Source organism: Argiope bruennichi, chromosome 9, assembly GCF_947563725.1.
Source record: "Argiope bruennichi chromosome 9, qqArgBrue1.1, whole genome shotgun sequence".
NCBI classification, from domain to species: domain Eukaryota; kingdom Metazoa; phylum Arthropoda; class Arachnida; order Araneae; family Araneidae; genus Argiope; species Argiope bruennichi.
The window spans coordinates 5,848,251-5,859,643 of record NC_079159.1 but is presented as its reverse complement, the minus strand read 5'-3'; the positions used below and the strand labels follow the sequence as shown (position 1 = coordinate 5,859,643).

Below are 11,393 nucleotides of genomic sequence, written 5' to 3'. Positions count from 1 at the left end.
TATAAAAATCTTTCAAACATGTAGCAAATCAAATTAAACCGAAGCTTGTAATCAAACTATAAATTAAAAGAAAAAAAGCAACAGAATGAATTTTATTCCTTATTATATGAATTTTAAATACAGCTTGAATGTGTCATAAAAGTGTCATTTCTAAACCTTATGCATTCATATTTAGACAGTGATATAATACTAATTTCGGTGATACATAAACAGCTAATCAAAGCTTAAGTCTAATGCCATTAGGCTACGGTATATCCTTTATTGATGTATTTTAATATAGCTTATCAAATTTATGTTATAAGCTACCCTATAATATATTTCTGTCAATAATTAATTTACAGAATGCTGATGCCTTATGTAATAGATATTTTATGATATTAAGATTCACGGTCGCTCAAAGCCTATTCGTTCATCCAAGGTTTAATTTAGTTAAATGAACTCAACCACTTTTGATCCAACGCGATGTCTATTTTACGATGGGTCTCACTATTTGCAGCAATGGTCAGAAAAAAAGGACGACATGTGTTCTTCCCTGTGAATTTACGACGAACTATGTCATTACGGAAGCATTAGACTGAAAAATTCAGACGTATCAGGTATATATGCGAATAATTCTTTTACGAAATAAAATCTCGAAGCCACGAATCTTAGACTCCCCCTATGACCAGCACGGTTCCAAGCTCATACATAACCAAATGCAAGAAGATAAGAGACAACATCTTAAAATGTCATCCAGCTCTTTAATGCAAAAAGGAAATGAGTGAAGAAATAAGATCGGTCGTTCACTCCAAACCATTTTAGATCGTAGGTTCCGACGGCCACTACACGTCTGAATTGCTCCAATCCTCGGTGAATGCCTCCTGGATTAAGCTATAAGTCCTTCCGTACTTCCTACACCCCAATTCTTTTGCTCTCTAATCGAATTTCCCGACTAACAAGGGCCCATTCCAAACGACCATGCCAAAACTGACTGGTTTCTACAGTCAGCTTCTGTATATCATTTCTGTATCGTAGCGTGGAATGCTTTTAATAATTGTGTTCATTGCATTATAGCGAAGGCTTTGTGTCCAGTCACTGCATTATAGGGAAGTCTTTATATCCATTTACTGCTTTATAAGGTAGGCTTTATGTCCAGTGATTGCATTATATTGAAGACTTTATATCCAGGGAATTATAGTAAAGGCTTTATGCCATGTGAGTGGTTATATTATAGTGAAGGCTTTATGTCCAGTGATTGCATTATAGTAAAGGCTTTATGCCATGTCAGTGGTTATATTATAGTGAAGGCTTTATGCCATGTCAGTGGTTATATTATAGTGAAGGCTTTATGTCCAGTGATTGCATTATAATGAAGGCCTTATGCCCACTGAGTTATAGTGAAGGTTTTATGTCCAGTGAATTATAGTGAAAGCTTTATGTCCCGTAATTGCATTATAGTGAAGGTTTTATAGTTAGTAATTCTATATTGTGTTCATAGGCTAATAATTTGAAATTTACAATGATTTCGAAACACTTCTTCCATGTTAATGACACTTTTTCTCTTTTTGCAGGCTGTCGCGTGCAGTATGATCGGTGCTTCAGGCAGCCGCCACCTTAATCGGAACCGGCGTGGTTCTTCCCCGAATGTGTCTCCCCACCTGTTGCACCTGAACCGCAACGCCCAAACCCTCTCGACCCAGCGTGAGGATGACGAAGGAGAGGGAATGTTGATGCCCGAGCTCCCCCCTGGGGTGCGGCTGAGCCGACGCAGGGCAGTGGACACTTCCGACCACAAAACATGCGCGCTGCTCCACACACGCCTCAAGGGGCTGAAGCTTGAGGACGTAGCGTGAGTACAACTTTTCACTTTCTTAATATAGAATGAGCTACAACACAATAAGCAAAAACTGTGGTTGAAATATATTTTAATGTGCCCCTTTCCAACGCGAAGAAAGCCAAATTTGTTGTTATGTCAACAAAACTGCAGGTGTAGAGCTCGTTGAGTCAATAAACAAATTTGTAATGTAATTGCTAGAAAAGCTCCACTTACTTGTTAGGTTTATCACTTTGGCGACAGGCTCAAGAAGTACATTTAAGTAGATTTCAACCAAAGCAAAATGCACTTATGATCATATTGATGACACAGAGCTCAGCAGATGTCCCGAGAGCCAAACATTGGGAGACTTCGTGGCATCAAAACGTTGGCACGTTTATGTTATTTTTGTAGACAAATATGATGAAGTAACATTAACTTGCACCATAGCGTGGACATCACTTAGTAAGTTAATGAAATGGAATGGGTTTTGCAGGCTGGTTTGTTTGGTTTACCATAGAGGCAACAAACTCAAGAATCACATTAAAGTAAATTTCAACCAAGGAAAAACACATGCATGGCCTCGTCATTATCGTAGTGATGGCATGGGACTCTACAAATGCCCCGTGAGGCAAATTTAGATATATTTCATGGCAGCAAAGATAACAAAGTATATATATAGAGAGAGAGACGACAAAATATTCACTTTTTACAAAGTGTTTTCAGAAGTTTTGCATTTTACCTTAAAGTTGGTTATATCTAACTTGTAAAGAAAGCTATAAACGGTCCTGAAAGATTCTCCGATCACCGAAGTGAATGAAATTTGTATCTAACCACGATTTAATTAATGAGATATCATTAGCTTGAAAACTTTTTATAAAACTTGATTAAGCAGAAAATGAGTGCATGCTTTTGAAAGATAAAAAATACACATATTTAAAAAATTGCAATTTATCTTTATATAAATGAAATTTACATTCAAAATTTCATTATGACATTCTTAAAAATTACCGCAGCGTATTAGAAATGGCGCTGATCAGAAACGGCAAAAGTTATCTTAAAGGTTTCAGGCACAATAGCTTTGAACGGCCATTTTTGCTTAATTATATTATTTATCCATAACATTTTCATAGGGATAATATATAAGTAATTAATAGAATTCTGCTAAATGCAAATTCAAAAGAAGAATGGCTCTGTATTAAGAAAAGTCATCTCATCTCCAGATTTTCTCATCTTTTGGTTTTAGAAGGTACATCTAATTTTGTATTCTGTTTTGTATGTATTTCTGTATATATATTCCTTTGATTTGGTTTATGATTGTTTTAGTTTCAGGGCTGATATTTTCGGGAAATAAGTGGCATCTAATTAGAGTTGGATTGTTAAACATTTTGTAGAATGACTACCGAATTTTGATTGTCATTAGGATGTATCCCTTCTTAGCAAGAAATATTTCGTGACAATCCGCCGATAATTTATTTTGTGATTTTTTTTTTGTTGTTAAAAATAATCAAGGATTTCTGTTAGAAATTTTTGAACCTCTAATAAGTTATATTTCAAATGTTCAATTGTATAATGGATGATTTGTAACATGTCCTAATGACAACACTGAAACTCTAATTAGATAATACTTCCATCTAATTAATATTATATATAAATTCGGTTGGAGCTTTATATCATGAGTTATATAATGAGCGACATCTTCAAAATGATACAAAATTTGAAATGCATCTATATGTAAAATGTTACAAAAAAGTTATTTCATCTATCGAAAATGAGTTATCTAAATGATGAGTAATGTGTTGAGTATTGCATTAGAATTGGCTTCATTTCCCTCCGTTCGGTATCCACAATTTCTGTGCTGGCTACAATAATATTCCGACATCGGCATAAAAAGGTGTTTGATTCCTGATTATACGGCCATTCTTAAATTTGTTTTAATTAATATTCCGAAAGTGGTTTATTTATTCCTTTAACCCCACTATCGTCATCAAACAATTCAGCGAATATGCTTTATATTCGGGTTAGGGTCAAAGAACGATTCGTTTCTTAACTTGCAATGACGCACGCTATTAAATGTAAAGATATCCACTGGAAATTTTTTTTACTTCTAAATATTTCTTTTATATACTTTTTTCATCTTTTCTGAGTTTGTAGTTGTAGCTGTGTATAGTTTTAAGTGTAGTTAAGGGAATAAAAAGAAACGAACGAAGTCATATTTCACTGTAATTTAATATCATTTCAATAAGTGCTGCACTCAAGTTTCAAATCATAATGCCTGTAAGTATGTGAAAGGAAACTTCTACACCTATTATAACAGCATTGGAAAATGTTTTACAAATTTGGCGACAATTGCAGTGAATTAGTGACATTTTCTAAAAATGACAGCAGTGTAATAAATGAATAAATAGCTAAAAATGAGTCTAAATAGAACTTTATATTAAGTTCGTCGTATTCATTATAAAATTCCGAAATGTGTTAATAATTATATGCGTTGATAATTATGGTAAATTATTTGATAACTCTATGAAGTTTCATAGAAAAATATTATTACGAATATAAATTTCTCTGTCAAATTGTAAATGTTTATATTTATTCTATCTTGTCAATTTTTTTTTGGTTTCTATTTGAAATTTTAAAAAATCTCATGATATTTTTTTTACTTGTGAAGTATTTAAAAATACCGAAATTATTTACTTAAAATATGGTACGGAAGTTAATATTTAATTAATTGTCTTAATATATACTTATATGTATATAAAATGAAAAATAATACGATTAAATATTACAATTTTCTTATCAAAGCAAATAATATCATTTTTTAAAAAAATAAAATAATATTTAAAAACATTTTTTTTTAAAAATAAAAAGATACACAATTTTTAAAAAGCACGCGATTTTTTTTCGTGTGTAACATGTTTAGCATAGAATAACATTCTATAAGTCTGAAATGATCGCAGGACGTTGATAAAAATTTTCAATACTGCTAAAACTGCATGAACACGTTTTCCTAGTTTTATTAACAACACTTTAATATTTGTATAAGCAATAAAATGGTTATTTATTGTAAATATAAATTCATTAAAAAAGATTGTAAGGGAAATCCTCTGTAAACTTCGTTGTAAGTATTATGTTTTAAGCAGCTATATGTAGGGGAAGGAGGGGTAAAAGTTAAAAGTTTTTAAATATTTCTGGTTTTTTCTCAGGGGGTATTTTATCTTCAAAAGACCTTCCTAAAACAAAAGCAAAAACAGACAAGTTAGTTAGACATTGAGTCAGAAAGGCGGTAGCATATTCTGATAAAAAAAATTCATATATTCCAGAAAATTATAAAGATTTTTACATGAGAATTTGAATGTATGTCTTTTCTTAAAATACCTAAACATTTCAGAAGAGGTCAGCATTTTTATTTCATGAGAGTAAAATAAGTGAATAAAAATTACATCAACAGCTTTCTAACACTCAAACTTGTTTTGAATTTAAATAAAACTCAAACGAAAATTCATTAGCAGCTCTTTTAACAAAATAATAAGAGCCTTAAACAACATTGCGTGCTGATGAATTTACTCACGAATTCTTAAAGAATCATATAATTTGAGAAAAATGTAAGTCCTGTTTTTTTAAATGATATTTTGTTAGTAATACTGGGAATATTTTTAGTTATATTACTTACCGTCAGAATAGTTTTATTTTATGATATTCTATTTTTCAAAAAATGTCGTGTGCTGTAAAATAAATAAAACTGTAAAATAAACAGAACTGAAGTTATTTTTGTAGCGAAAATGGGCTGCGAGAACTAAGTTATTATGAGCTATAAATTATTTTATGAATTTATATAATTTCTTAAGAATATCTAACATTTAAAATTTGGTTCATTTTTTTCTTATTCACAAAAGAATCTTGAGATAAAAATAAAGGGAAATTTCGCTTCAACTCAATTATGAAGAAATTTAATGACCAAAAATGTTTATCGTCATGTTGAAAGAAAATACGTTAGGGAATAGTAGAAATTGTTTGAAAACAGGTCAATAACTTAAGAGACAGAGTGAACCTCTTTTTCCCACAGAGTGAAATCTGTTTTAAAATTTGAAATTATAAATTCAACTTCGAATCATGCTTTCATTTTTCATCAATAAATTACAATTAAAATTCCCACTTAGGGCCTCTACCAGCTCTATAGAACTATTTAGAGAGTTACCGATGCTTGAACTTTTTATTTTGCCACTTTTTAAAGTTTATTTAATTTGTCACTTTATTATAAATACTGATGGACGGATCTTTAGCTCTTTCACAGTTAACAACCTTTATTCTTAAGTTATGTTCTATATAATTATAGTGTAGCTGGCTGTGACTATGGGTTTTTCATATTGAATTATTGTTTTTACAACTGTGCAGATATAAACTGGGGGGGGGGGGTACAAATTGTTTGAGTCTTATTTGTCATCTATTTATTAAGTAATTAGTTCTGAAATTGTCCAACGTCCTAGAATAAAATTCACATCTTTTCCTCTTATGTGAGTTTTATTTGTTTCTGCGCATTATTTTTTTGTCCCTTAATGGCCTTAATGTTATTTTTAATCCCACTTTATACCAAAATTTAGAAATTTTGATGTGTCCATTTTTTATAAGTTAAGACACATATTATAAGAAAGAAATGAAGTTTCTTTTGGCAGATTTTTTAAAACCGCTGTTTGACATTTTAAGAAATGGATTTCTCCTAATCATATTATTTTAAACTTTTTACTCTTCAATTTATAAATCATCATTATAATTATATTGGTACATTCAAATCAATTTTTTTCAAGTTATCTATCAGGTAGCATCAAGCATATGGATTCAAAAATTAATTAAATCAATCGAATCATTGTTAGTTAAGCTCTGAAAACATTAAAATATTCAATAACCATTGAGATGACGCAAGTGTTCTAACTCTCAACACTCTAGTTCATCATGGGAAGTAATTCCAATAATTCTATTCCAAAAGAATAATATTCGAACTGCTTTCATAAGCTCTTTTGCCAATTTTTCCAGCACATTTTCCAAAATTATTTGCTTCAAACTCTTAGAGGCGTTTCATTTTACTTATTCTGTTGATTGAGTTTTATGCGAATATAGGAGATAATTTGTATTAGTCTCAATTATGTGACAAACATAAGTGCACTTTTCATATAAAATCTAACCGAGCCTTTTTTTATGTGTTGCAACTTCATGTCGGATTCTTTCCTACAAGATAGGTCTGAGATTGCTAAAGTAAAATGACCGTACTCTTTTCATGGGTGTGCTGCGTGTTTGAATTGACTTCATATTAAGCCTTTAAAGGGCCATTTTTTCTAGTCATATTATGTTAAAATATTTTCAGGCTTAAAATTAGAATAAGAAAAGGGATTCATTTAGCTTAATTGGTTAATTAATAATTAAGTATCAAATCAAGACACATCATTTTGTGTAAAATAAAGAACTAAAGCATCTAAGTTTCTGTCTTTCTAAAAACATTTGTTCAGAACTTATGCCAACCTACATAAATTCTTAAAAATTGATAAATTTGGTGGGAAGCATACTTCCCACGGCCCTAGAAAGGGTTAAATAAAGTCATTGGTGTGTATGCATATATTCGTGATCAACATTGCTTCCTGAACCAATGGATTGAGATCAACCAAACTTTTCACATTTGTTATTTATGATAACAAAAAAAGTAATAAAAAATACTTTAAACTTTTAAATGTGTAAAAGTAAAGAAATATTCAATAATTAGAAATTAATCAAACGTTTGCCATTTTTTTGCAGTAATGTAGTGAAAATCCTAAATAAATATATTTAGACCATCTTAAAAATTCAAACTTTTGTATTTCATTTAAGTGCAATCTATCGATCAGTTACTATTAATAGTTAAAATGTAATAAATATTTAAATACATGCAAGCGAAGTTGAAACTAGAAAATTTATATATACAGCTGCTGCTGGAGAGTGATGAGAGTTTTAACTTCTCTACGTTTATATTTTAATCTTTTTTTAAGCATTTTTGGAAGCGATTTTATTGGTTCAAAAGAAGAAATTTATTTAATTAAAGAAGCCGCTGAATTAAGAAGAATTAATTAATTTATTTAATTAAATTTGAGAATCATTACCGCTGAATTATTAATGTTGAAAAACAAAAATACATATAATGAAATTTGCCAGAACATATTAGCAAAACCGTGGGAAACAACACTATAAGAAAAGCTGTAAATCAGGCGATTACTAGCTTACATCAGAAAAAAACAATTGATTTAGTTTATTTTGATATTTTTATTAATGAAAAATTAACTATTTAATTAATTGCCTCAAAATTCATTAAAACTTTTCTTATACTTCAATACTTGTGAGCAGAACCTGAGGTATTTACATACTAAATATTAAAAATTTATGAAAAAAATTGACCCTCAGGGGTTTTAAAAACATGTTTTGGTTTAATAAATGCTTGTGATGATAAAGTTATTTTGTGCCAAATAATACTTTATAAAAATGTAGATTTAACATTACAAATAATAGGCAGAAAATTATTTAATCTCTTGCAACGTAGAGTATATCAACTAGTTATATCTTCTTTATTAGCTCAATGAGATTTTAATTTCAAACAGAACGAATTTTAAATATTCCGAATTCAAATAGAAGCATAATGATTATTTAATGGCAAATTTTGTGTTTTTGTAAAATTTTCTTTTAAAATAATCACTCATTTTCTCTAGAAACGTTAAATACTATTATCTTATTTGGATTACAAAATAGTTTTTCATAATTTTTGAAACTGTATATTTGTTGTTCTTTTATTCTTTTTATGTTACTACTTTCCGTTCAATTACTCATAAGTCGCAAATTATGTTATTTCTGCATTATTATAAAATTAATTACTAAAAAAACCCATAATGTGACAAAGCAATAAAACACAATATTAAATGAACAAATATATTCAAAAGGTCAATAAATATAAACTCGTTTTCAATAATTTTAAAGAAAAAAATTATTTTCTAACGAAACTTCCTTCCTTTTGAGAATTCAACAATGAAATAAAAGCATAAAAATTTAATGGAGAAATTTCCCATCACACACCATTAAAACATTCGGAAACTCATACACGAAACTATAAGCAGTTTTCAAAACACTTCGATTTCGCAAAGTTTGAATTCCCATAAATGCCATTTCCTGATATGAAAATTTTCGAAATCCGAATTTATTCAGAGCCATGCTCTCCGCCATCGAGAAAACGATTCCCGCATTTTGCAGCCAAGATTTCTCACTCGCTAAGTGGCATCGATTTCTGTCTTCGGCTGATGACAACACGAGCTTATTCATATTTAAAACATTCACTTCATGAAAGAGAGCTCCCGGTCATAGATCTGCGCAGAACGGGGCATAAATTAAAGCAACTCTTTTGAAGTCGATGCAGGGCTCTCTTTTGAAAGCATTCAGGTCGTGTACACGAGTATGGAATTCATTAAGATAATTAAGTGTAAGATGAGAACAGAGGCATTCTATTCGATTTTCTCGATTCGGTATTGACGTTGTGATTGCTTTTCATGTTTTGGTGGGCTCATTTTTATTGATAAGAAACATCTGTATAGTATCGAAACAATGGTTGACAGCCATTGACGTTTTAGTTTTGCGAAGAATGTAGTTAAAAATGTAAATTTAGTAACTAGTAGAAAGCGTTTAGCAAGTGAATATGCTTTAATTATTAGGGATGAATAATGAAATAGCACCATAAAATGCTTTTGTAATTCATGAGTGTCGAGAACAGTGGTAGAATTTGGGATTTTGTGACTCTAGGTAGCTCTGATGCCTTATTCTTAGCACTCTGATCCATTTGGTAATGGTATTTAACACACTGATCATAAGGTCAACACATTTTTAATATTTTCATGATAGTATTTTCGTAAATATTTTTTTGTTTTAATAACTCTATGAAAATGAAGGCACTTTTTTTGTTTGTAGCTAGCTGTAAATCTCCAGATTAATCGGCGTTCACGTTTGTGTACAATATGATTGAAGCAGTTCGATTTTTATAAATATTCTAACTTTGTGAATGCAATGAAAATTGTAGGAACTTGTCCAATTATGTTTGATACAATATTAATATTATCGTAATATATTTATTAATTCTGAGACTTTTATATTTTACAAATTTATTTATCTGACCACTAGTTTAATAGCCTTTTTTTTATCGATATGCCTGGGGCCCCGAGTTATTCTAGTACATTTTGCCCCTAGGTAGCTGTCTAGTTGGAAATCCAGTACTTGTTGTGAAGAATTATTTTACATTCCTATGCTATGAATTTCAAAGAGAATCTAGCTTTAATTTGTTTATGAAAATAAATTTTAAAAGTGCACTTTCATTTGGGATTCACTTTTCTAGTTCCATTTTTAATGCTTAAATCAAAAGCACATAATTCATGTTTATAAGTGCATTTCCAAAACCATACCCAATGAAATATAGTTAAAAAAATGTCATTGATTTAATTAAATGCATATATTTTTTTAAAACTTAATAGTTATTATTTTTAGCTTTTAAATTTAGATAAAAAAATGGGCGCTCAGGGAATTAAAAATACAAAGAAGTTTTTAAATCAAACACCTGATGAACCATATAAGAATTAAGAAGACTTAAGTCGTTATTACAAACACTATAAATAAACTGGAAACCTTAACCATTCTCTTTAGTTAATAGTAGAGATATCTTTACTGACGAGGACAGGCACTCTATAAAAAAGAGACGGTTGAAAAATGTCTTTAGAAGCTTTAAAATAATTTTTCAAAAGTAAAAAATAAAGGGAATCGAAGCAGTTATTTACAAATTTATTGAAGAAAATATTTATATTAATCTATGCTTATTTCATGTTGGATGACCTCTATAGGACAGGGTGCATAGCTTTTGAGGAATCTGGTGCGCAGATTATAATTCAAAAGGTTTGTCGAGTTATTGCTTTTAAGCCGGTCGAACGATTTAATCGAGTGAAAGAATCAGCCTTCACAATGTCACATTTTTTTTTTTTTTTATTGTATGGCCCTCATATATAATTCCCACATTCATGGTGGAGCAGCCAGAGGCAACTACTCCGAAGGCATAAGGAAAAATCTGAATGACCAGGTCACTTGGCGGGGACTAAGGTTACGTCCTAAAGACCATCACTGACCATGCCGCAACCCCTCTTGTAGGAGGCACATCTCATTATTAAGAGGAGGTAACGGATTCTCACACCGTTTTTGCATTCACCAAGCTGAAGAGAAGCAACAACTATAAAAGAAGCTTCTCATCCATAAGTCTGAGATTTCTCGTGGGACCCTCGATGGGATAATAATTCAGCGTGATGTAGAATGCTATCAATCACCACACAAACGAGTTATTAAGGTCAGCAGGATTGATAATATGTTAACATCGTCGAGGACCATGTTTTTGTCGCATCTGCTTACAATAATGTTATCATACTTAGGGTTGAATACTAGAATCTGTGTTATAGGATCACTAGAAAAGCTTCGTAACTCTTTAATAAACCTGTGCATTACATTTTTTTTATTTTAAAAAATATGAAAAAAGAATAAAATTTGAACGTTTACTTCTTGATAACGTTTG

General features: G+C 30.5%; 1 protein-coding gene across 9 annotated transcripts in view; it reads left to right on the top strand.

Moving 5' to 3' along the window:
* Nucleotides 1–1,565: 1,565 nt before the first annotated feature.
* The window catches only part of LOC129984378 (voltage-dependent calcium channel type A subunit alpha-1-like), a 391,421-nt gene continuing 381,593 nt past the window's right edge, over nt 1,566–11,393 (top strand). For all 9 annotated transcript variants that reach the window (XM_056094255.1, XM_056094253.1, XM_056094248.1 and 6 more), the window contains exon 1: nt 1,566–1,828. In XM_056094255.1, the coding sequence (XP_055950230.1) occupies nt 1,566–1,828 (263 nt within the window). The remainder of the gene's footprint in view (nt 1,829–11,393) is intronic.